The sequence below is a fragment of the Nycticebus coucang genome, chromosome 2 (genome assembly GCF_027406575.1).
Source record: "Nycticebus coucang isolate mNycCou1 chromosome 2, mNycCou1.pri, whole genome shotgun sequence".
Classification (NCBI taxonomy): Eukaryota; Metazoa; Chordata; class Mammalia; order Primates; family Lorisidae; genus Nycticebus; species Nycticebus coucang.
This window is the reverse complement of record NC_069781.1, coordinates 130412023-130439450: the sequence shown is the minus strand read 5'-3', so window position 1 is coordinate 130439450 and position 27428 is coordinate 130412023. Positions and strand designations below refer to the sequence as shown.

The 27428-nt window shown below is 43.1% G+C and overlaps 1 protein-coding gene across 4 annotated transcripts; it reads left to right on the top strand.

Annotated features, from left to right (window-relative positions):
- The first annotated feature begins 19938 nt into the window (after window positions 1-19938).
- LYSMD4 (LysM domain containing 4) lies at window positions 19939-26420 on the top strand. Of its 4 annotated transcripts, none has more exons than XM_053581833.1 (3): window positions 19939-20043; window positions 22341-22793; window positions 24800-26420. In XM_053581833.1, the coding sequence occupies exons 2-3, from the start codon at window positions 22512-22514 to the stop codon at window positions 25406-25408; spliced, it is 891 nt and encodes a 296-aa protein (XP_053437808.1). In that variant the 5' UTR covers window positions 19939-20043; window positions 22341-22511; the 3' UTR covers window positions 25409-26420. The 4 variants fall into 4 exon arrangements, with proteins under 4 accessions (XP_053437808.1, XP_053437809.1, XP_053437807.1 ...); XM_053581834.1 differs by lacking the exon at window positions 19939-20043 and adding an exon at window positions 20157-20238; XM_053581835.1 differs by lacking the exon at window positions 19939-20043 and adding an exon at window positions 23234-23261 and having other exon boundaries at window positions 22504-22793.
- Window positions 26421-27428: the final 1008 nt, after the last annotated feature.

The window sequence follows — 27428 nt, the reverse complement described above, 5'->3', positions numbered from 1 at the left end:
TTTGGGGTTACCTCTTTTTCTCAAGTAGGCTATATGCCTCTGACTCTGGTCCAGTATAGAGGTTAATACCTGAGTCCCTACTAAGGATGGGGACTTGTCCCTGCCCTTTTTCCTTTTAGGAACAAGATTCCCACAGGGTGAAGTGTTCTCTGTCTGGAATCTATTTTGTCTGTGATGCTATTTATCTTAGATGTTTGCATGCACCTTTTAATTTTTTTTTATTTCAATAGATTTAGGCTCAGCGCCTGTGGCTCAAGCAGCTAAGGTGCCAGCCACATACACCTGAGCTGATGGGTTCAAATCCAGCCCGGGCCCGCCAAACATCAATGACAGCTGCAACAAAAAAATAGCCAGGCATTGTGGTGGGTGCCTGTAGTCCCAGCTACTTGGGAGGCGGAGGCAGGAGAATCACTTGAGCCCAGGAGTTGGAGGTTGCTGTAAGTTGTGATGCCACAGCACTCTACCCAGGATGAAAGCTTGAGGCTCTGTCTCCAAAAAAAAATTTTTTTTCAATAGATTTAGGGAGTACTAGTGGCTTTTTGTTACATAGATGAATTGTATAGTGGTGAAGTTAGAGCTTTTAATGTACCCATTACCTAAATAGTACACATTGTACCTATTAGCTAGTGTCCGATCCCTCACCCTCCTCCCATCTTCCCAACTTATGAGTCTCCAAAGTCCTTCATACCACTGTGTGACCATGGGTACTCATCATTCAGCTCCCACTTATAAGTGAGTACATGTGGTATTTATTTTTCCATTCCTGAGCTACTTCACTTAGGATTATGGCTTCCAGTTCTAGCCACATTGCTATGAAAGACAGTATTTCATTCCTTTTCTATGGCTGAGTAGTACTCTAGTTTCTCTAACCACTCATCAGTTGGTGGCCACTTAGGCTGATTCCCTATCTTTGCTGTTATGGATTGTGCTGCAATAAACATATGAGTACAAGCGTCTTTTTGATATGACTTCTTTTCCTGTAAGTAGATACCCAGTAGTGGGATTGCTAAATGGAATGGTAGGTCTTTAAGTTATTTGAGGAATACTGTTTTCAGTAGAGGATGTACCAGCTTAGACTCCCGTCAGTAGGGTATAAATGTTCCTTTTTGCTACATCCATACCGGTGTCTATTGTTTTTTGACTTTTTAATGATGATGATTCTGGGCATGAGCAAGGTAGTGTCTCACTGTGATTTTAATTCACACTTCCCTGATGATTGGTAATGTTGAGAATTTTTTCATATGTTTGTTGCCGATTTGTATCTCTTCTTTTGAAAAAATGCCTGTTCATGTATTTAGCCCACTTTCTTTTTTTTTTTTTTTTTTTTTGTAGAGACAGAGTCTCACTTTATGGCCCTCAGTAGAGTGCCGTGGTGTCACACAGCTCACAGCAACCTCCAACTCCTGGGCTTAAGCGATTCTCCTGCCTCAGTCTCCCGAGTAGCTGGGACTACAGGCGCCCGCCACAATGCCCAGCTATTTTTTGGTTGCAGTTCAGCCGAGGCCGGGTTTGAACCCGCCACCCTTGGGATATGGGGCCGGCACCTTACTGACTGAGCCACAGGCACCACCCTTAGCCCACTTTCTAATGGAGTTGTTTTTTCCTGCCAATTTTTAGATTCTGGATATTAGTCCTTTGTGAGAGATGACTAGTTTACAAATATTTTCTCCCATTCAGTAAGTTGTCTCTTTATTCTTGTATTTCTTTTGCTGTGCAAAACCTTTTTTATTTTTGAGACAGAATCTCACTATGTCACCCTTGGTAGAGTACTGTGGCATCATAGCTCACAGCAACCTCAAACTCTTGGGCTTAAGCTATTCTCTTGCCTCAGCCTCCCAAGTAGCTGGGACTACAGGCGCCCGCCACAATGCCTGGCTATTTTGTTGTTGTTGGCAGTTGTTGTTGTTTTGCAGGCCTGGGTCAGGCTCGAATTCACCAGCTTCAGTGCATGTGGCTGGCGCCATAACTATTGGGCTACAGGGGCCAAGACGCAAAAACTGTTTTAAAGTAAGTCCCATTTATTTGTTTTTATTATATTTTCTTTTGGAGTCTTAGTCATAAATTCTTTGCCCAGGCCAATGTCCAGAAGAGTTCTTACTGAGTTTTCTTCTAGAATTTTTATGGTGTTGGGTGTTAAAGTCTTTAATACTTCTTGATTTAATTCTTGCATTTGGTGAAACATAAGGATCCATATTCATTCTTCCGCATTTGGCTCTCCAATTTTCCTAGCACTATTTGTTAAGTAGGGCATCCTTTCCCCAGTATATATTTTTGTCTGCTTTGTCAAAAATTAGTTGGCTATAGATGTACAGTTTTATTTCTGGGTTCTCTATTCTGTTACACTGGCCTGTTTACTTTTATGCTGGTACCATGCTGTTTTGGTTACTGTTGCCTTGTGGTATAACTGAAGTCAGGTAATGTGATGCCTCCAGATTTGTTCTTTTTGCTTAGGATTGAGCAGTGGCCCACACTTATAATCCGAACACTCTGGGAAGCTGACGTGGGTGGATTGCTTGAACTCAGGAGTTGGAGTCCAGCTTAAAGCAAGAGTGAGACCCCTTCTCTACTGAAAGTTGAAAAATTAGTTGTGCATTGTGGTGGGCACCTAAAGTCCCAGCTACTTGGGAGGCTGAGGCTAAAGGATTACCTGACCCTAAGAGTTTGAGGTTGCTGAGAGCTATGATGCCACAGCACTCTACCCAGGGTGACAGAGTGATATTTTGTCTCGATAAACAAAAATAAATAAATAAAAGATGGAGACTTTACATATTTTGTATTAACCTGTATGGAGTTGAAGAATATTCTCCTTAGTAAAGAATCATAAGAATGGAAAAGTATACAATGTACTCAATACTATTATGAAACCAGTAGATGAACAACTACATGCCCACACAAGATAAAAATACAATTAAATTCAAGTGGGGGGGGGAGGGAAGGGGGAGGGAAGAGGGGGAAGGGGATTAGTGTGTTCTCATCTAACAGGCACAATGTAGGGATATATGGCACACTTCCTGGGTGAAGGACTCAACTATAACTTAGACTTTACCTAGCACACATAAACAATGTAACCTAATGGTTTATACCCTCATATTAACCCGAAATAAACATTTTTTTTTAAAAGAGAGAGCTGTGGACAGATATGCAGGATCTTGAATGCCAGGCTGAGTGAATGTTGCTGTCTGCTTGGAATGGGCTTCCTGGGTTCCAGGCAGGAAAGGACACCTAATTAGACTTCATTGCTTCTACAGAGACCATGCCAGGATAGCCAGGGGTGTTTCTGGGCTAAGCTGGATGGGCCAGTTAAGCCATGATTTTAAAATAAATAGCTTGTACTGTTTGTCCCCCAAGGATAAAATATGCTTCATGGAGCCTGCCTCATTATTCCTTGCAACATACATATGCAAAGCATTAGCCGGCAAACTTCCCCATTCCTGCTTGTTTAGAGAGTGATTTTTGCCAAAGTCACACAGCATATTAAGGGGTAAAACCAAAAGCAGCAATGACCCTCAGCCCTTCATTGTAACTATGTATCTTTCTGATTTTCCCCCTGCTTTGGCCAAGGGTCAAGGCTGATCTACGAAACCATGACTGAGCCCCTATCTAGATCCAAGGCAAGGTCTCTTCTCCTCCAGGGTGACTGAGATGCTGGCTTCCTCCAACAGAAGATGCTCGCAGAGATGTGGCTCTTTCCCCTCTGTGATGGTCAACTCTGGGGACCCCTGAGGGGAGAGGAAAGTGGTTCGTGCATGCCTGTAAGAAAGCAGAAAGAAGGCAGAAATGAGACCTAAGTGGAAATGAGCCTGGCCTGGTCCCATGGGAAATGACCAGGTGGTGACCTTTCCCAGATATGCAACACAGAAGCTTCATGTACCAAACAGACCTCCTTGATCTCTGGAAGGCCCCAGTGTCTTTATGTGACTCCCAATCCTCTTTCTGGCACCAAAAAGCTGGCCTCTTTGTTCCATTCAACAATTTCAACAACTATTTAGTGCACCCTCACATGTGCCAAACACTGTACCAGCCACCATGCACCATGGCAGTTTCCACACGTATAATAGTGTGGGCTTTGAGTGGAGCACTCTCAAAGACAAGAGAAGCAGTGAGGAATACCACAGGCAGGGCCCTGCCTTCATGAGTGAAGTCTTTACATTTCAGATGGTTGGTGCAGCACAGCTGTGGAAAGATCACAAGTCGCAGTCAGAGAAACATGGATTCAAAACATGGCTTTACTTCTTACCAGCTGTGTATTAAAGGATATGAAAATGGAAGTTTGGATTCAATGTATAGATACCACATGTCTAAGACGATACCTGACCCAAAATGTCACACCAAAAGGCCTCACCCACTTTAGGGATGTAACAGAGCTAGGCTGTGATGATGAAAGAAGGGTTTCTGGGAAGAGAGCTGGTGGTGTGCTGTAAGCCTTCCTCCAGCCCTGCCAGTAGGAGGGAAGATGGTACCACCCACTCTCTTTAGACCTAAGAAGAGAGGTTAAATGGGGACCTTGCCAAGGATTTAATACATATGCCCAGAAATGTAAGCAGCACAGTGGGCTGGTACCTGGTTTACACCTAAGAAGTCTAAAAGAAATCTAAAGGATAAGAAAAGGGCCATGTATTGTTGGCTTGGGCTGACACAACAAAAGGCCACAGACTGAGTGGCTTAAAAAACAAATATATTTTCTAAGAGTTCTGGAGGCTGAAAGTCCTGGATCATAGTCCAACAGGGTTTGGTTTCTGGCAAAAGCTCTCTTTGTGACTTACAGATAGCTGCTGTCCTCACATGGCCTTTCCTCTGCAAACACTTGGTGAATGACTGAGAGAAATGGCATCTTTTCTCATAAGGACACTAATTCTATCAGGTCAGTGCCCCAGCCTTCTGACCTCATTTAATCTTAATTATCTCCTTTTAGGCCCTTTTTCTAAATATAGCCACATTGGGGGTTAGGGCTTCAACCTATGGATTTTCCGGGGAGTGGGGGGAGAGGGACACAATTCAATCTATAGCCTGGCTACTTTGATGGCAGAGCCAGAAAGAGGCAGCTGCACCAAGGATCAGCCTGTACTTCCAGAGCATGTCAAGGCAGAGAACATGTGGGCCGTGCACGAGACAGAGAGCCAGTATAGAGTGGCTTGGGTCCTGTCCAGGACTCTGTGGTAAGAGGTGCACCAGCCATGACCCACTCATATCACAGGTGCTGAGGAGCATTAGCCACAAGTAGAAAACAACACATCTCCCGCATCAGTCTTATAGGTGAGAGATTCTAGTAGATAATGGGTGATGGGTGTGCATCTCCACACACATCTCCCACACTATGAAAGTGCTCTAGGAGGAAAAGTCAGCCTTAATCTCCTGCAGGGCCCAAGGAAGCCTTACACTTGATGGTCACTTCAGTACCTGCCAAGTAGTAATTTCCCTGATCCTCTTTTTCTTTCCACCTTCCCCAAGCCCATGGAAGTATTCTTAGGTAGGGAAGGCTCAAAGGGACTTATCACAGACTCTATACCAAGCCAGTTTCCTGACAAAGCCAGAGAAGGAAGAGTATATTTAACTTTCAGTGAATTTCAGAGTTGGATTATGACATGGAATTGGATATTTTTATTACTAAATTGAGACCACATTTTGTAACTTAAGTAGACTTCAGAAAGTGACCAGGGAACTAGTTTTATTACCTCAGAGAGACTAGAAAATTCATGAGACCAAAGCTTTCATCCAGGATTGGGGAAGAAATAGTCCCACAGGGTGGATTTACAGGGACAATGAAGAGGTGGCAAGAACATGGTTTGTGGGTACCCCACACACACCCTGAAATCTATGTAAGCTCAATGCCACATTTACATTGTGGTACACGGTATTCTTGTCTTAAAATAGGGATATTATAACTTAACATGAAATATTGCTCTGAAAATTAAACTAAATACACCTGCGTCTGCTAGTAGAGAACCCGGCACACAGAAGGTCCAAAGAGATGGCAGCCAGCGTTACTGCCGTAGTCCGTATAGCAACTGCATCAAAAAGTACCTAGAAGATAGAAGCGTCTACAACTCCAGGCTCACTTTATGCCTCGTCCCTCCCAAGTTGACGCTCAAGTGTAGGTCAATTTCCAGTACTGAGGGGCTCTGAGGAAGTCTCAAACTACAAGGAAATCTGGCTTCTCTCCCCAACCCAATACATTTGAATTTTATGTGGAAATCTTAAACCACTCCCCTTTTTGTTTGGTATCCATTTGGAGCTTTGATAATGTGTCATATATGGTTTCTCTGTGAACTCATGCTGAACGCTAGTCCCTGTTTTTCAGAAAGCCCAGCCTCTGTGCAGCTATCTAGCCTCTGGGATTACCAATGTAATTCGACTAGTACCAAGGACTGGTTACCACAACACGTCATCTACTCACAATATTATATGAGCTTGGTTTCAAGGAACCTTAAACCTTCAACCCATAGTTCACTTCAGTCTTTTCTTAGCATTCCAGAACATGATTGATGGTGACACAGTGCCATGAGGAAGTTACACATGGCTGGAAACTCTGCTTCACAATTGATTAGTCCTTGAACAATGGCCTCAAATAATGTCATGTTAACAGCCAGCCCTGGTGGTCTGCTCCTACCAGAAACCCATTACTAAGTCTACCCTATGTTTTACAACATCCTTACTGGAGCCCAGTACCTGCTTATGGGGAGGGGGCAACTGCTTTGTTGAATGTGTGCTATTGGCTAGAGTAGAACAGACAGAGGTTACTGTTTCAGTCCCCTAGTGAAAGGATGGGAAATAAGATTTAAAAAAGAAAAAAAATCTCAGTTTGGGGCAGCACCTATGGCTCAAAGGAGTATGCTGGAGGTGGCAGGTTCAAACCCAGCCCCGGCCAAAAACTGCAAAAAAAAAAAAAAATTAGTTTGCCTTCAAGTGGATCATATTCCCATAGCTTGGAAAATAGATGCCCTCATGTTGTGCTTAACAGGGATGTTGGAAGGTGGCAGAGGTCAATGGCTACATCAGTAGGAAGCAAAACTTCTATAGGCCTTGAGGATGAAATGAAAGGATGTCTGAAACTGAGGGAAAAGAAGATAAATTCGACAGTGAGAAGGAATGAATGGGAAGGCAGGAGGGGCTGGTGGAAAAGCATTGTGAATCTACATGAAAAAATAAACTATACTGGTAAAGTAACTACATGGGTAAATATAAAAGACAGCATAATTGGAATTTTTGTTTACAATTCTTTTCTTTTGTTTGATTTAAAAGTCAACTGTATAAAATAATTATAATATATCAATGGACATATATGTACAGAGATATAATTTGTGATGTTAATATTATAGCATAAAGAGATATGCAACGAACTATTCAAGATGGAGAAAAATATCAAGAAAACAGCCCGTAGGGTGCTGGCCCCATATGCCGGAGGTGGCGGGTTCCAACCCAGCCCCGGTCAAAAACTGCAAAAAAAAGAAAGAAAGGAAACAAGCCCACTTATAATAGCTACAAAAATAATAATCAATATAGAAATAATTTAACCAACACAGTAAAAGACCAATACACCGAAAACTATAAAATATTGATGAAAGAAATTGAAGAAGATTCAGACAAATGGAAAGATATACTGTGGTCATGGATAAAAAAATATTGCTAAAATGTCCATACTACCCAAACTGATCCACAGATCCAATGCAATCACCATCAAAATTCTAATGACATTTTTCACAGAAATAGAAAAGCAGTGGAAGCTCATATGGAACTACAAGAGACTCCTAATAGCCAAAGCAACCTGGAGCAAAAAGCGCAAAACCAGAGGCATCAATCTACATGACTTCAAAATATACTAGAAAGCTACATAACCAAAACAGCATAAAAACAGACGTATAAAACAATAAAATAGGACAGAGAGCTCCAAAACACATACATGCATTTATAATTGATTTTTGACAAAGATGCCAAGAATGTACAATTCAGAAAGAACAGTCTCTTCAATAAAGGTGTGGGAAAACTGGATGCCCACGTGTTGAAGAATGAAATTATACCCTCATCTCACACCATACTCAAAAATCCACTCAAAACGGATGGCAGACTTAAATCTAAGATCTGAAACTATAAAACCACTAGAGCAGAACTTAGGGGGAAGTTCTATGACATTGGTCTGGGCAATGACTTTTTGGATATGGTGTCAAAAAAACAAAGGCAACAAAAGAAAATGATTTAGCCTATAATCCTAGTACTCTGGGGGGCCAAGGCAGGTGGATCCCTGAGCTCACAGGTAAGAGACTTGAGATCGGCCTGAGCCAGAGCGAGACCTCATCTCTAAAAATAGCCGGGCATTGTGGCGGGTGCCTGTAGCCCCAGCTACTTGGGAGGCTGAGGCAAGAGAATCGCTTGAGCCCAAGAGTTTGAGGTTGCTGTGAGTTATGATGCCAAAGCACTCTCCTGAGGGCAACAAAGTGAAAGACTGTCTAAAAAAAAAAAAAAAAAGAACGAAAATGATTTAATCTCATTTGTCTATGGGGTTAAATAGACAAATGGGATTAAATCAAACTAAAAAGCTTCTATATAGCAAAAGATACAGTCAGCGGAGTAAACAGGCAACCTATAGAATTAGAGATAATATTTGAAAACTATTAATATATATCTGTTAACAGGTGGCTTAGTTCTTTTTGTGTTGCTAAAAAGGAAACACCTGAGGTTGGGTGTTTAAATATAAACTTATATTTATAAATATAAATGTTTATATTTTTGGTTTGTTCAGTTCATGGTTCTACAGACTGCACAAAAGGAACTGGCACCAGCATCTGCTTCTGGTGAGGGGACCAGGGAGCTTCTAATCAAGGTGGACGCCAAGGGCAAGCAGATGGGTCACATGGCCAGAAAAGGTACAAGAGAGAGAAGGGGAGAGGTGCCGTACTCTTTAAATGGCCAGCCCTGCGGGGAACTAACAGGGAGAGCACCAAGCCATTCATGAGGAATCCGCCCCAGCATCCAAGCACCTCCCCCTGTCTCCCTTGCTCCTTTTCCTATCACCTAAGACACCTGCTTCCCCTTTACCTTGAAGCCCTCATCAGAAGCAGATGCTGTACCATGCTTCTCTTAGCCTGCAGAACCATGACCCAAATAAACCTCTTTCCTTTATAAATTACCTACTCTCAGGTATTTCTTTATTGTGAGGCAAAACTGACTAAGACAATGGGTTAATAGCTAAAATATAAAAGAAACTCCAATAATTCAATACCAAGAAAACAAATGATATTGTAATTTTTTAATGGGTAAAGGACCTGAATAGGTATTTCTCAAAATGAAATATAAAAATGGCCAACAGATATATTTTAAAAAAAAAGTTCAACATCACTAATCATTAGGGAAATGCAAATTCAAAACAAAATGAGATAACACCTGTGAGTCTCATTGTATGACTATTACCAAAAAGATGAAAGATAACAAGTGCTGGTGATGATGTACACAGAAAGATTGCTTGTACACTGTTGGAGGGAATGTAAATTATTACACCCATTATGGAAAACAGCATAGTTTCCTCAAAATATTAAAAATAAAATACCATTTTTGTGTATGATACAGCAATCCCACTACTGGGTATATATTCAACGGAAATGAAATGAGTTTATCAAAGAGATTTCTTCACTCTCATATTTACTGCAGTGTTAGTCACAAAGGCTAAGTTATGGAAACAACCCAATGTCCATCAACAAGTGAATGAAATCTTGGAAGAAGCCCAAGTGCCCATCAACCCATGAATGGATTAACAAATTGTGGTATATGTACACCATGGAATACTATGCAGCATTAAAAAAGATGGAGACTTTACCTTTTTTATGTTTACATAGATGGAACTGGAAAATATTCTTCTTAGTAAAGTATCTCAGTAATGGAAAAAAATATCTAATGTACTCAGTACTACTATGAAACCAATTTATAATCACTTCCACTTTCATATGAGAGATGAATCATAACTATAGGCCAGGATGAAGGAGGGAAGGGGAGGGGGATGGAAGGGCGGGGGGTGGGTCAATAGATGGAGGGTTAATGGTGGGATCACACCTATGGAGCATATTGCAAGGGTACGTATCAAATCTGTCAAGTATTGAACACAAATGTCTTAACACTGTGATTAAATGAGGTGAAAGCTATGTTAATTAGTAGGATGTAAGCCCTCCAATTTTTACAAATCAACACATTGAATCCCACAAAGGCATAAATGTATTCATGATCTATGTATATATGACTTAATAACAAAACTAAAAAAAGAGAAAAAGAATGGATGAAAGGTGGTTATATGTACACAAAATGGAATACTATTTAGCCTTTAAAAAGAAGGAAATCCTGTCATTTCTAACAACATGGATAAGCCTGGAAAGCATGACATTAAGTGAAATAAGCCAAGCACAGAAAGACAAAGATGACATGATCTCACACATGAAATCTAAAAGAGTCAAACTCATAGACACAAACAGTAAGAATGATGGTTACCGGGGGGTAGGGTAACCATCCTACCGGGGAGGGGTGGGGAGGTGCTGGTCAAAGGACACAACATTCAGATAAACAGGAGGAATAAGTTCAAAAGATCTACTGAACAACATGTTGACTATAGTTAATAACAAATGTACTATATACCTGAAAATCATTGACCATAGATATTAAGTGTTCTCACCACAAGAAATGATAAATATGTGAGGAATGCATATGCTAATCACCTCAATTTAACCATTCTATAATATATACATATTTCAAAACATCATGTTATATTGCATAATCATTAGATGTCAATTTAAATATTAATTTTTTTAATTGACAGGAGGTAGAAGGAAAGAGATTAAAAAATTACCAGAAAAAAAAAAAAAAGAAAGAGTTTAGGCCCCAATACCATGAAATTCTATCTCATCTATGGAATCCTTGCCTTTTACTATTAAATAAGAGGGAAATAAATTTCTGTGTTATTAAAAAATAGAGGGAGAAAAAAGAAACTTCCAACCTTACATAGGGTGGAAGAGATATGGATATCCAAATACATGAAGCTCCAAGGTCCCCAAACAGATTCAACCCAAAGAGGTCCATTCCAAGGCTTATTCTAATTAAACTGCCAAAAGTCAAAAACAAAGAGCATTTTAAAAGCAGCAAAAGTGTGAAGTCACGTAAAAGGGAATTCTTATTAGATTATCAGTGGATTTCTCAGCAGAAACCTTGCAGGCTAGGAGATAAAAGAATGACATATTCAAAAAGCTGAAAGAAACCTAGTAGTCAATACCATACTCAGCAAACCTCTCCTTCAGAAATGAAGGAGAAAAAGTCTTTCCAGAGAAACAAAATGTTTATCACCACTAAACCTTTAAAAGAAATGTTTAAAGAGTTCTTCAAGTAGAGATGCAAGAACACTAAGAACATATGGAAGTATAAAATTTACTGGCAAAAATAAAAATATAGTCAAATCTAGGATACTCCAATATTGTTACAGTGTTATATATATTTTATAGATAGTATGAAGGTTAAAAGTCAAAATAGTAAAAAAAATAGCTACAATAAGTTGTTAAGAAGTTTATAATATTAAAAGATGTAAATTGTGACATCAAAAATATAAATAGGATAGGATAAAAGCCTAATGTTTTTGTTTGTAACTGAAGTTAAGTAGTTATCAATATAAAACAGTCTATAATAACTATAAGATATTTTATGTAAGCCTTAAGGTAACCACAAAGCAAAAAAACAAAAAAAACTATAACACATAAACAAACAATAAAGAGAAGGGAATAAAACTGCACTACCCGCCCCCCCAAAAAAATATCACCACATCACAAAGACGAGCAATAAGAAAGGAAGAAAGGGGTGGTGTCTGTGGCTCAAAGGAGTAGGGTGCCAGCCCCATATGCCTGAGGTGGTGGGTTCAAACCCAGCCCTGACCAAAAAAAAAAAACTGCGAAAAAAAAAAGAAAGGAAGAAAGTATCTATAAAATAACCAAAAAATAATTAGCCAAGTGGCAGTAGCAAGTCCTTATATCAATAATTACTTTGAATGTAAGTGGATTAAATTCTTCAATCAAATGATATAGAGTAGATAAATGGATTTTTTTTTTTTTTAAAGATTAACCATATACTGCTTCAAGGGACCCACTTTAGTCTTAAGGACAAACATAGGCTGACAGTGAAGGGATGAAAGAAGATATTTCATGCAAATGGTAATGAAAACAGAGTAGGGTGGCTATACTTATATCAGACTTCAGATCAAAACTGTCACAAGAAACAAAGAATGTCATTACTTCATGGTAAAGGCCTCAGTTCACCAAGAAAACATAACAATTGTAAATACGTGTATATATATGCACCTAACGTCGGAGCACCCAACTAAATCAAATGTTAATGGCCATGAAGGGAGAAACAGACAGCAATACAATTAATAGTAGGGAAACTACTTATTCAACATCCCACTTTCAACAATGCACAAATCCACCAGACAAAAATTAAAAAGGAAATACTGTAATTGAACTGTAATTGAACTGCGCTTTAGACAAAATGGACCTAACAGATAAATATAGAATTTTCCATCCATAGCTTCAGAATACACATTCTTTTCTACTGCACATGAAATATTCTATAGGATAGACATATGCTGGGCCACAAAATAAGTCTTAACAAATTTAAAAAGTCTGAATTCATATAAGGTATTTTTTTTCTAACTATAATGGTACAAAAACAGAAATCAATTACAGGAAGAATTTTGAAAAACTAAAAAACACATGGAAATTCAACATTTTCCCAAATAATCAATGGGTCATAGAAAAATTCAAGGCTCAGTGCCCATAGCACAGTGTTTATAGTGCCAGCCACATACACGGAGGCTGGTGGGTCAAACCCAGCCAAGGCCAGCTAAACAATGACAACTGCAACAAAAAAACAGCCAGGTGTTGTGGCAGGTGCCTGTAGTGCCAGCTACTTGGAAGGCTGAGGCAAGAGAATCGCTTAAGCCCTAGAGTTTGAGGTTGCTGTGAGCTGTGACACCACAGCACTTTACTGAGGGTGACATGATGAGACTGTCACAAAAAAAGAAAGAAAGAAAGAAAAAGAAAAGAAAAAGATCAAGAGGGAAATTAAAAAATATTGAGGCAAACAACAATGGAAACACAATGTATCAAAACCTATGAGATGCAACAAAAAACAGGTCTGAGAGGGAAGTTTATAGCAATAAATGTTTACATTAAAACAAAGAAGAAAAATTCCAAGTGAATAGCCTAATATTATGCTTCAAGGAACTAGAAAAAGAAAATAATAAACCTGAAGTTAGCAGAAAGAAGGAAATAATAAAGATCTGAACACAAACACATCAGAGAATAGAAAAAAAATTTTAAGTTAATAAAAATAAGGGATTTGGTGGGGGGAATCAACAAACCCTTAGCTAGACTAAAGGAAAAAGACAATAGATTCAAATACATATATAAAATCAGAAATGAAAGTGGAGATATTTTAACAGCGGTATGGTAATTAAAAATCTCCCAAAAAACAAAAGCCCAGTACCAGCCGGCTCTATAGAAGAATTCTACAGAACTTTCGAAGAGTAATAAATAACAAAACTTCTTAAACTCTTCCAAAAAACAAAGCTAGGAGAAAATAACTAGGAGAAAGGAGAAAAATAATTCCAAGCACTCCTTAAGAGATCAGTACCACCTTGATACATCACTAAGCCAAAGACAGCACCAGCAAGGAGAATTATAGGTCAACATCTCCAATGAATACTGATTCATAAATATCATAAATCCTCAACAAAATATTAGCACATTGACATAATCATAGCAATTGATTCAGAAGAACATTCAACAAAGTTCAACATCATTTTATAATTAAAAACTCTTAACAGTTTAAGTATTGAAGGAAATATCCTCAACATAATAAAAACTGTTTTTTAAAAAGCCACAACTAACACCCTAATCAATGTGGAAAAACCAAAAGTTTTTCTTCTAATATCTTGTACAAGGCAAGGATGCCAACTCTTGCCACTTCTAGTACTATGTTGGATAGTACTATCAAGCACAGTCAGATAGGAAAAAGAAAATAAAAGGTATCCAAATCAAAAAGTAAGAAATAAAATTATATTCTCAGATGATGTAATCCTCACAGATAGAAAATTCCAAAGACATCATTTACAAAACTCTTTATTTAGATTTAATAAATGAATTCAGTAAAGATACAAATATAGAGTCAACATGAAAAATCTACAGCATTTGTACATGCAAAAATGATGTAGCTGAAAAATAAATCAATAAAACAACATCATTTATGAAAGTATTAAAAAAAAAAAACCCTAGGAATAAATTTAACCAAGGAGGCAAAGAGTTGTACTCTTAAAACTATAAAACACTGATGACAAAAATTGAAGAGGACATAAATAGATGGAAAAAATATTCTATGCTCATGGATTAGAAGAATTAATATTGAAATGTCAGTATCACCTATAGCAATACACAGATTCGATGCAATCCCTATCAAAATTCCAATGGCATTCTTCATAGAAATAAACAAATACATTAGAACTCATGGAACTACAAAAGATCCCAAATAGCTGAAGGAATTCTGAGGGGAAAAAAAAGTTGGAGGCTCTATACTAATTTGAAACTACCCTATTTCCCCCAAAATAAGACAGTGTCTTATTTTAAGGTGTGCTCCCAAAGATGCGCTAGGTCTTATTTTCAGGGGATGTCTTATCTTTCCTGTAAGTAGATCTTATTTTCGGAGGATGTCTTATTTTCGGGGAAACAGGGTAGTAGAGTACCAACTATAGGCCCTCACGAGAGACAAACATAATTCAAGAAGTGGGAAGGGGGCTGGGTACAGTGGCTCCCGCCTGTAATCCAGTGAGAGTCCAGTTGTATGGTGCCCTTCCACAAGTAGCAGCCCACTAGAAGCCAAGGCTCGCAGAATGGCTGCTACTCTTTTCTCTGTCAAGGTCATAGTGACCCTACCAAATTTATCCCCACCCCCTCCCACCTCCCTCCTAGACAACTCCAGCGACCAAGACTTGCCCTGGTGACCCAACCTGGGATCCCTCACTTCCTCTCACCCACTCACAATGCACAGGGACTGCCAGCAGCCCCGCGATAGAAAGGCCCCTCTTCTGGGCAGCCCCTAAGGTGACTTGAGCAAGGAGAGAAGGAAAGCTACTACCTTTTAGAGCCCTTTCTCTATTCCCAGCACCACCAATCTGTCCTTTCCTGCCTATCAAAACCTAAGGGGCAGATAGGTCAACCATTGGCCTCAAAGCATTTTGGCTGAGGCCTCTGGGCTCAAGACCCATGGGGGGTGTGGTAGTTTCCTGGGTAGTTTCCTGGGGCTGCTAAAATAAATTACCACAAACTTGGTGGCCTGAAACAACACTAATTTGTGATCTTACAGTTCTGGAGGTCAGAAGAGTGAAATAGGTCTCATTGTACTAAAATCAAGGTGTCAGCAGGGCTGCATGCCTTTCTGGGAGCTCTGGGGGAAACCCACTCCCCTGCCTTTCCCAACTCCTTGAGGCCACTTTCTCCATCTTCAAAGCCATAAAAACTGTGCCGAGAGCTTCGCATGCTGCGAATTAGCTTCTCTAATTCTCGGCCCCTGCCTCTTCTCCGCATGATCACATTGGGCCTACCTGGGTAACTCCCTTGTCCCACACTAATTAGTGACTTTAATTCCACCTGCAACTTTAACTCCCCATTTGCTATGTAAGGTAACACAGTCATGTGTTCTGGGAAGTAGGATACGGACATCTGGGGGGGGGGGCATTTTTCTGCCTTCCAAGGCGGAGAACTGCAGACCCTATGGACCAGATGTTTGCAGTTGGTGCCCTTGAAACCCCCCACAGGTACTGGCTGCCTGAATTTGCTGCCACGTGAGGCTCTGACCACCATGAGCCTTGCGGACACCCAAGAAATCAGAGATCCCACATCTGTTTAACGTTCATAGGTTATAGCTGGCGCTAAGAGGGAGGGGCACAGCAAGTCCAGCTTTCCGTGTCAGCTTTTCCCTTTGTCACAGGAAGGTCTGTGCCGTAATCCCGGGCCGTCTGCACGTCTGGAGTGAGAAGCCGCAGCCTGTATTCAAGGAAACAGTGGGCAAATCATGACTACTGGTGTCAAAGAGAGGCTAGTTTACATCCCAGCGGTGCCACTCACCAGCTGTGCCATCTAAGGCAAGCAGCGCGTCACCAGGCAGGACCACGGCGACGCCACAGTGCCCCCTGCCGGCCGGGCGCCCTCACTTGCGCACTCCGCCCGGCCGCGCACCCGCCCCCTCCGGTGCACCTGGGCAAACACCTGGGCCTACACCTGGGCTCGCAAAGCAGCCCCTGGCGCTCACCCTGGACCTCAGGCTTCCTGCCTTGCTCAAGGGGAAAGGCTGAAAGAGCCCAGACAATGTGTCAGTCCTGTCCCACACCCAGGAGGCCTGTGCTGGCCCGAGGGTAGAGCCAGAGCCAGACAGTGTGACCTGGGAAGAAAAGCTGCAGTAGGACTCTTCAACAGATTTGCGGTGGGGGGGCGGGGCGGGGGGAGTTGGATTTCTTACCCAATTTTCATCTGGATAACTCCTGGGACAAACACAGCTTTGTGAGCCTCTAGGGACCCCTGAACCTGCCTCCATCAACTGAACAGGAAAGGGGGCATCCAGAAGCAGCTACAATCATTCTAAAATCAAAAGCTACAGTTATTTGCCAGATATGGTAATATGTGTCTTAGGAGCTATTAATCCATCTATCAAACATTTATGGAGCTGCTCTTCTGTGCCAGGTCCTGTGCCAAATGTCTGTGACACAGAGATTGTGAATCTCAGAGATTGTGAAATACACACACACACCTATCCCCTTCATCTACATTACTATTTGACACAGCACTTATTTTACCATATAAAATACAATAAATTTTACTCTATTTTTTCTTATTTTATTGTCCATTACTACACACATGCAAATCCACACACACACACACACATACACACACATTTCTGCCTGTTTTGTTCACAGTTGTATCCCTAGAACTTAGGAAAGCTGCCTTACACATAGTATGTGCCCAGTTAATATTTATTGCCCCAAGGAACTCATAATTTAGTAATCTGATTTACCCCTAAAAGCATCCCCAAAATTAGAAGATTATATCCTCCATTTTGCAGAAAGTTAAGGATGAGGAGTTTAAGTGGTTTGCAAAGAAGGATTTAACTTCTAGTAGGGGACCACATCCCTGCATTCAGGCCTCCCCCTTCCCCCATTGTGAATACCCTAAGTGGTTTCTTGGTTAGTTCCTGACTGCTACAGAGACCCTTGAGGCTGGCCACCATGCAAGCGTGAGAGACAGCCCCCCAGTCAATGGCGGGGCTTCACTCAGGCTAGTCAAATGTACACTCAAATATATACTCAAATTAATTAAATAAGCATTGCGTTAAGCCCCTTCTGTGTTCTAAGCACTGAGGATAACAAGCTATCTTCAATCTGGTACCAAACCGTACTATATGTTTATTAGTGAGTTACACGGCATATCTCCAAGAAGGGAGGGGGACTTGATGAGGCATGTTAGACCTTCATCTCATGGCCAACAACTCAGCTTTAGGGTATTCTGGGCTCTCCCTGTCCAAGAGGGAGTCCATTTAGTAAGCACAGGGGCTTAAGATTATATTTTTGTTTACAATAATAAACAGAACTGCTTGTCCTCAGCAGTCTGTTGGAACTGAATACTTGTTAGCCAAAATTGGGTTAGGCTTCTGTCCTTCCCCCAGGTCTCTGAATAACTTTTGGCCCACCTTTAGCCTGAGCCAGCATCAGCTGGTCCTGAGAGGTAGAAGATTCCCTGATCAGTAGAAAGACCAGATAGTAATCTGATTCACCACCCTTTCAGCCCCCTTGTCACTTCGCAGTTCTTTCAAGCTTCGTTAACTTCTCTGGAGAAAAGAAAAATTCTCTCTAACTCTTGAGATGTTTATAAAGCTTACAGTCAGAGCATTTTCTCCATCACAACAGTCCCTCCTCCCGACACTTGGCAATAATCCTTTAGAATAAAGTCTGTCTCTAAGTCTGGATTCACTTTTTATTGGACATTCTGAATGAATGAAACAACTATAACTAATTGGAGAGTGGCTATAATAATGCAGCTTTACAAATTCTGTTCTGACTTCTCTTGCCATTAATCACTCTTTGTAATTCTGGCTCTTGGACTTGCCAAACCCATCAGACCATGGCCAGATGCCTTGGGCCAGAAGTACAGCTGGTGGCTGACAGCTGGGCTTATGGAATAGACACCAGGATTTGGATTTTGGAGCTGTCACATCTCTGTATCTGAGGTCAGGTTACAGAATCTCTCTCCTGTTGAGCCAATATTAAGTGGTCACCACTAGGTGCTAGCACTTAGCTGGGCACTAGAAGTTCAATGATGGTGAATGAAACAGGTTATAGCTGGTGGCAGGAGAAGCTTGTCAATAAAACAAGTAAATAATTTGGGAAGGACTAAAAAGGAATCATGTTCTGACAGAGCACAGAGGCCGTGCCTACACATAGGGGGTGGACCTTCCCTTCTATACCATGAGAAGGTGACTTATCTGAGGCCTAAGAGTTAGAAGGTCCAGCCATGCCAGCAGCTGAGAGGACATTCCTGGTAAGGGGAGAAGCAAATGTAAAGGATCAGAGGTGGGAGATTAGGGTGTTTAAAGGCCAGAAAGAAGTCAGTGTGCATAAAAGGAAAAATTAAGAATTTGAGACTTAGGGCTGGGTGCGGTAGCTCACGCCTGTAATCCCAACACTCTGGGAGGGCAAGGCAGGTGGACTGCTTGAGCTCATGAGTTCGAGACCCTGTCTCTAAAGAAATAGCCGGGCATTGTGGAGAGCGCCTGTAGTCCCAGCTACTCAGGAGGCTCACTTGAGTCCAAGAGTTTGAGGTTGCTGTGAGCTATAACGCCATGGCACTCTGTCAGGAGCAATACAGTGAGACTGTCTCAAAAAAAAAATTTTTTTTTTTGAGACCTCTTGTAAGTGGGATGGAAAATGATTGAAAGTTTCTGAGATCTTGTTTTGATTTGTTTGTTTTTTAATTTGATTACTAATGGGCTTTAATTCCACCCCCCTTGACCATCTGAATATCTCAATGAATTACCTGCTCATGCTGTCTATCCATTGATCTACTGGGGTTTTAGGATTTTCTTACTCATTTGATGAGGTCTCTGTAAATTAAGGATCTTAATTAATCCTTTATCCTGTTACATTGATTTTCCCCCTGCTTATCTGCTTTTTAATTTTGGTTTCCCTTTTTAAGTAGAAGTTTTCAACGTTTGCGCCTTAGTGTGTGAGAATTCTTCTATCACTATTATTCACTTTTTAAATATCACTTTTTTAATCATTTTAAAATCTTTATCATTTATCAAATGTCCACGAGTGGATACATATTACTTACCCTTCTTTTGGTACGTATTGTAGGGGTCAATGTTTTACATTCGTGAATTTCTTGCTTATTCCCTCGGGGGTGGGGCAGGGCAAACTCCTGCTCAGATTAGACCCTCAAAGGCTCGGGATGCCAGACCCCGCAGAAAGACCCCCTTACCCATGTGGGTCCAGACAGAGAGGCCCCTTCTCCGCGGGAGGTCTCGGGACTACCCCCTTTACTGGGAATCCGTCCTTGAGCTACATTTCACTACACACAGGCGGGGTCAAAGGCTCTTATTGGTGAGAAAGCTGAGACTCAGCAGACAGCCCTGAACCTCAGCAGACAGCCAAGCAGACAGGTAGGGAAGAGTTAAAGTTTTCCAGTCCCGAGCCCATGAGAAAAACACAGGCAAGGCCAGCAGGCCGGTGTAGCCGGGGTAGACGGAGGAGGGAGGGCTGGACAGGGATCAAGTCCGGGAGCTAAGCCCCGCCCCCATCGAGGCCCCGCTACGGGCCCGCCCGTCGCTCGCTGAACTCCGGGCACAGCTGGGTCTTTCTGTCGCCCGCCCGCCGCTGATTTCATTGGCTGCTTCGCAGGCCCCGCCCACCGGAGCTGCTGATTCCCGCAGCCAATCGACAGACGTGGTGGCCGCGGCGGCGGGTTGCGGCGGAGCCCGGGCGCTGAGGTACCGGGGCCTGGAGGAGGGAGCCGTGGTCCCGACTGGGGTCTCCTGGCGGCGCGGGGGCCTGGTCTCGCCCCACGGCTCGGGGGCGGGCCGCCGGTCGAGTCCTGGACTCCTAGGCGACCCTGGTGCAGCTGGAGGGGCGCTGAGCGCGACTGTCGGGGGCTGGCTCCTGGTTGCAGGGGCTGGAGCTCAGAAGTCGCGGGTCGTGCCTTTGTGGAATTTTGGGACTCCGCCCGTGGAAGCCTTGGGGCGGGCCGCTCCCGACTTCTTGTTGGCGGCTGTTTCGGCAGCCGCTCCTTTCTCGGAAGGGTTCCGAGGACACGGGCCTGAGAGCGGCCGGAGCCCCTCGCACGACCCGAGCTCAGACCCGAAAGCTGGGCCCGACCTGGGGCTGGCGCCGAGGTCCCGCCGGTGACCCTCCGCCACCCGAAGGGAGGCAGCCGGGGAGGACAGGCAGCTCGGAGGTCCGAGTGTCGGGGCAGTGGCTCCCGAGGGATAGGCAGCTCGGAGGTCCGAGTGTCGGGGCAGTGGCTCCCGAGGGATAGGCAGCTCGGAGGTCCGAGTGTCGGGGCAGTGGCTCCCGAGGGATAGGCAGCTCGGAGGTCCGAGTGTCGGGGCAGTGGCTCCCGAGGGACAGGCAGCTCGGAGGTCCGAGTGTCGGGGCAGTGGCTCCCGAGGGACAGGCAGCTCGGAGGTCCGAGTGTCGGGGCAGTGGCTCCCGAGGGACAGGCAGCTCGGAGGTCCGAGTGTTGGGGCAGTGGCTCCCGAGGGACAGGCAGCTCGGAGGTCCGAGTGTCGGGGCAGTGGCTCCCGAGGGCCTAGGCGGGGCGCGGGCGCGCCAGTGCCACGGGCTGTCACCGAATGGGCCGCTCCCCTGTGGTTGTCTTCCTTATGTTTGAGATTTCATTTCTGGAATCTCATCTGGACAGTTTGGAGAAGGAAGGGTATTGTGGCTTTGGCCATTTGGCTCAAGGTGCAATGTAATGGCTGCAAAGTAACCTGTAAGGAAACTGGATGAATTTCTTAGTTTGACAGGCATTTCCCCGCCTGACATGCCCCCCACAACTTTGTCAAGCTGTGTCAAAATAAGAGCATTTGAGGCTTACAGTTCTAAGCTCTTTAGTATCCTTCTTAGTGAAGATACTGTGAAATACAAAGTATTGAATGAGAACTCCTTGTATTAATACAAAGGTTCTGAGTTTAAGTTTCTTGGTACAAGGAAACCAGGAACAGTCCTTACTTTTCATTGCAAGAATCTTAACCACTACTTCACTAATCTGAGACCCAAAATAGAAATTGTTTCTTACACATGTGGATGTGGGGGAGACACAGCTATGGATGAGGGGTAAAGGGAGAAGAAATGGGATTTTTTTTTTTTTTTTGCAGTTTTTGTCCGGGTCCGGGTTTGAACCCACCACCTCCAGCATATTGGGGCCAGCGCCCTACTCCTTTGAGCCACAGGCGCCATCCAATTGTTTTCTTTTTTTTTTTTTTTTTTTTTGAGACAGAGTCTCACTACGTCACCCTTGGTCAAGTGCTGTGCAGTCACAGCTCACAGCAACCTCAAACTCTTGGGCTTAAGCGATTCTCTTGCCTCAGTCTCCCAAGTATCTGGGATTATAGGCCCCTGCCACAGCGTCCGGCCATTTTTTGTTGTTGTTGCAGTTGTCATTGTTGTTTAGCTGGCCGGGGTTGGATTCGAACCCATCAGCATTGGGTGTATGTGGCCGGTACCCTACCCACTGAGCTATAGGTGCTGCCAGAAATGGGATTTATTTATTTTTTGCAGTTTTTGGCCGGGGCTGGGTTTGAACCCACAGCCTCTGGCATACCAGTGCCCTACTCCTCTGAGCTACAGGTGCCGCCCGGGACTTTTTTTTTTTTTTTTGAGACAGAGTCTCCAGCTGTTCTCTGGGTAGAATGCCATGATGTCATAGCTCACAGCAACCTGCAATTCTTGGGCTCAAGCGATCCTCTTGATTTTTAGTAGAGATGGGGTCCAACTTTCTGCTCAGACTGGTCTCAAACCTGTGAGCTCAAACAATGCACCTACCTTGGCCTCCCAAAGTGCTAGGATTACAGGCATGAGCCACCACGACTGACCAGAAATGGAATTCTTTTGTTTTCTGAACAAACAGTATGCAATTGGAACAAATGACGTGTTGCCTATCTCCTTCCATCTTAGCCAGCGAGCTGTATTCTTTTTTTGTACTGATATTTGTTTAGTATTTGCAATGATTAGGAAAAGGAATAACCTCTAACAAGACATTTTCTCTCTCTCTTTTTTTTTTTTGCAGTTTTTGGCTGGGACCAGGTTTGAACCCACCACCTCTGGTATATGGGGCCAGCGCCCCACTCCTTGAGCCACAGGCGCTGCCCAAGACATTTCTCTTTAATGAGGCCACAAAGGGGCGACTGACTGTGCCTTATGTGGAATTAACCCTGGGGTTTGGTTTTCAGTTAAGAAAATGAGGCAGATGGAAGCGTTAACCAAGACCTTCCAAGGCCCTGCTGTTGTCTGCAGGACTCCCACCAGCCATGTTTACATGTTTAAGAATGGTAGTGGGGACTCAGGGGACTCCTCTGAGGAAGAGTCACACCCTGTGGTTCTGAGACCCAGGGGCAAGGAACGCCAGAAGAGCCGTACCCACCATCCGCACCAGCCGGGAGCAGGCGATGTGGTGCTACTGCAGCGGGACTTGGCCCAGGGGGACAGCCTCAACAAGCTGGCTCTGCAGTATGGCTGCAAAGTAAGACACCCCTCTACTGCTTGGCAGAGTGGAGGCCCCACTGCCCTTCCTGCCCTGCAGAGGGAGGCCTGTGGTAGCAGTAGAGGACGCCTCTCCTTAGCCACAGGTGGAAGGTAGATGGCAGGACCTGTAGGTGCATTTCCCTCCCTGCCGAGTACATCCTCTTCCTCATTTCTCCACAGTGAAATTCTGAAACCCTTTCTTTTTCCTTTTGAGCACATTTTAGTTCCATCTCTTAGTGCCTGTGATACCAGGCAGCTTTACCCCAGATTTCTTTGGCATGCTAGTGTCTCTTATTCCTTTTATTTTTCTGAAAATTTTCTTGGTAGTAGCTCATCTAACTAGTAAAGATTTACCTTCTCCTTTAGAACTGTATGACCTAGCTTTTGTGTGCTGTGTCTCTGTATAACCCTGTTTTTCTCTTTAATTATGTTTTTTAGCATTCAGAGTGAGAATGAGAATGGCAAAGTAAGTAGGAAAGTATTTATAGAATTGCTACATTTTCTCCCAGATTGAAATTATTTATGTCATTTTGCTAACACTGTGCTATAAATTTATATGGGCTTCTGTAAGGCACAATATAAGCTACCTAATAAGAAAACCTTTTCTTCCTTAAGTATCTGTTATTTATCTAACAAGGTCCAAATAGCTAAGCACAGCATGTGAGGTATTTGCCAGGGAAATAAGAACACATAGTGGTCTTTACATTATATTGACATTTATATTTGACTCTTATAATCAGCTCTCTAGACATTGTGTATGGTTTATAGAACATTGGCTGAAAAGGTCTTGCCTTACAAAGAACAGAATAGATGGAGGAGGCTTCATGGAATGGTGATGTCTAATAAATCCATAAAGAATACATAATACCTCTTATAAGGGATCAGTGTTCCTATTTGAAGTAAATAAATTTTCTCTAAATTTATTAGGGGCAAAGACAAGATCTCAAGCATCCCATGCATTATTTTGAGGACACAATAAATTAAAAATGTCCCCTACCTCGTTTGAATTAAGTAATTAAAGCAGCTGCTAAATAATTAAAATAGTGGAAATTATTGATTACAATGAGGCTCCTTTTAAAGGTTTGTGGCTGTAGTTATTTTCTAGTTTAAGTGTACTTACAAGTTAAAACGTTAGATAGAGTCCATCTCTGATATTTTTGGAAAGTTTTCAAAATTAACTGGAGAGAGGTATACCTTTTGACTTACATTTCCCCCACATTTTAAATCTTCATGTTTGATTATAGAGGAGTTGGCCATGAACTTTGTTATTTGGTAAGACTCATAGCAGTGTTTGTTTCTTCTGATACTGGAATAGAAGATCTGAGCTCATAGCTTCCAACTTGACTCTCGATTTCCCACTTGTTTCTAATGACTAAAAAGTGTTGTGAAATCTTCAAAGTAAACTAAGTATAGACTTTTATTTTAAAAGTAAGTTTATACGTCTCACAGTACTGCTGGGAAAGAAAATCCTGAGGGCACATCTCAAAACGTTTTTTACAGTTAAGGTAGATTCAGAATGTGTCAACAGGGCTGGCGGAGGCTTTTCATTTGGCAAATGCTAATGTCTACCCACTACTTATTTTGGTTCTGGTAGGAGAGGGAAGCCGGGCAAATGGGGGCACTATTTCCTCAAAGTTAAAAGAAGTGAAAGGGCTACAGCGTTTATTTTAGTGCCATGATTGTATCTCTCCTAAAAGCATTTTGTTGCAGCCACACTTTAAACAATTAAATCTATTTGCCAAAGCTGATCTTAAATGATTCAAACCTGTAAATCTATAGGAAAATGTGATTATTAAACTACATATCAAGGCTGTGTAGAAGCTGAAACACAAAGTTATTCAGCCTAAACTAATTCTGTGCGTAGGTGCAATTTTCCAGTCTTCATCAGATTCTTAAGAGAGGGGGGCTTGGATCATCACCCAGAAAAGTTAAGAGCCACTTTCTGGATAATAATTTTAAGGAGCTTTATATATTTTATGATGTTTGTCTTCCTGACTTTCCCAGGTTGCAGATATCAAGAAAGTCAATAACTTCATCAGAGAACAGGATTTGTTTGCTTTGAAATCTATTAAGATTCCAGTGAAAAACCACGGGATCCTAACAGAGACCCACAAAGAACTGAAACCCCTCCCCAGCCCGTCTTCCGAGACCAAAGTGACTATGGAACCGCCTGATCCAGACAGAGAAGCTGCAGGATCTGATGCCCAACCCAGCCGACTGACAGATTTCTTTAAGGGAATTGACCAGAACATTGAGCATGCAGTGCAATCAGAAATGTTTTTGCAAGAAAGTTGCTACATCGAGACCTCTGATCTGCCTCTGCTCCCACCTCCTCCAAAGACACAGACAAGTGGTGCAGATTGTGGAATTCAGTGGTGGAATGCTGTTTTCATCATGCTCCTAATTGGGGTTGTTTTGCCAGTCTTTTATTTAATTTATTTTAAAATACAAGCTACTAGCGAGACCCCTAATAACTTGAACACAACTGTTGTCTCCAATGGCTCCATGGCAGTAGGTACAGTTCGAGGGCAAGCCCCCAGACTAGTGATTCCAGTGCCAACTGTCACCTCTTCAGACAGCCAGTTCAGTCAGACCGCCCACACGGGGAACTAAGCTGTTGTTTTTCAAGAATCAGCCCAGCTTTAGCAGTTGGCTCTTGTGTATGTCAGCTGTCATCAGCCTTGTCCTAAAGCAGCTGGATTTCATTTGCTGGGACAGATGGACATGTTGGAGAAGTCACCACAGTGTCTCAGTCACACTGGCCCTGGAAAGGCTGCACGACCTAGGACACCAGGGCCCTCAGCCTCTCAGAACCAGGAAGGTGCAGCAAGAGCCATTTACATGTAACACAGGGCTGTTTCTTGAAGACATTTAGTGGGCTGGCTGAGAGTGTGTTCATGGCAGTCCTGTGTGGGCCCCCATGTTGGATGTGCTTGTGGAGAAGGGGTGGCCTCGGCCAAGGGACCCATAGCATGGGAGCCTCTGGGGTAGGCATGGGGCGCCTGGCGGTTGTAGTTTCCCACCTGCTTGAGGAGTAGGGACTGGCTCTAGGAAGTAATGTGCTGTGTGACTCTGGCAAAAGTGCTGTGGAATAGTCTTGGTGCTACCCTGTTTTAAAGAGTGACAAATTACAGTTGTAACGAGCCCTACTTCATGTTTGCCTCATCAGCCTTTTTGAGACGATGCCATTTCTAGAGCTGAAACAGCCCACATTCAAACTGCTGTACTATTAAAGGAGTAGCAGCTCTATTCCTTGTGCTTTGGAGCTGCATGCAGCCATGTCGTAAGCTGAACAGCCAGGGCCATTGCCTAGTGCCACACTAGGAGCCTTCCCCGGCTGGGCCACCTGCATTCTCCAAGTCCGCATTCTTGGAAGGAGCTCTTGCTGCCCAGCGTCAGGAGAGAAGGGGGAGCGCCTGTCACAGAGCTTTCGACATGTGCACGTGAGGCTGAGCAGTTGCCAGCGCTCACTCTGCCATTGAGGACCACAGGTTTCTCTAACCTCTGCCACGGCGACTTCACCAGACATGGTACAGCTTCCCATGAGGAAAAATCACTTTGCCAGGCAAAGTATGAATGTCTGTATCCTTTACTTTTCTCAAATGGAATAAAATCATTTCTTCTGTGAAGGAAAACTGACTCCCCATTTTTTGATTTGGGGATTGATAATTCAGAATTTAAAAGATGTGGAACAGACGTGGTTGGAGAAGAGGGAGGTGGCTGTTTTGGGAGTGAAGCCTGTGCCTCCCTGCTGTGTCCTGGGCCCAGCAGCCCGGGCCTGTGCTGTCCCACAGTTATGGGGCAGGGGCAGGACAGAAGTGGTAGCCAGTATCCTCAGGGTAATTGATCTGTATAAGCTTCAAAGTTTTATCAGGGATATATAAAAAATACCACAAAGCTTCTGGTACCACAAGGCATATTTTACATGCCTTTGGGGAGTTAATGTTTTAAAGAAATTCTAGATACCTTGGCCTTCTTGAACTCCAAAGTTCATCTCCACACCTTGGCAAGAACACTAGGCTCTGTGCTGTGGCCTGGAAACCCTCCAGGCAGTGAGCTGGGGCACTCATCAGTTTCACTTGATATCTCTCTCTGCTCTCAGAGATCACCATCAAAGATCTCCTATCGTTTGTCTGATTCTTTGTTTGAGGTGAAAGAATACATCTGCTCCCTGTTATTCTGTTATGGCCAGAAGCAGAAGAGGACAAAAATGGTTCAGAGGCAGAGCCAAAGAAGCAGGCCTGTTAGTGGACTCTGAATTTGTGAGCCTGGCCTGGATCATGGGATAGGAAGTCAGAAGGGGCAGATTTTTTTGGAAGGGCTTGGGAATGAGTCAACTAAGTTCTGTACACCGTGAGACAGCTGCTCTGGAGGTGGGTAGTTGACTTAGTTCAGTAAACATTACTGCATTCTCTTTGTAGAAGAGCTAGGCACCTTGTTTTTTGAGTGTCATCTCAGCTGAGTAGTTGGAAAGAAAGGACAGCCAATGTGTCAGTAGTGGAAGGAGTGGCGGTGCTATCCTTGTTCCTTACTGCTACTTTGAGATCATTGCTCCTCCCTTCTTCCGCAGATTCTCCTGCTCCTTTGAAGCAAGTGTTTTTAATACCTGCTACACTTCCTTATTGCATCCTCT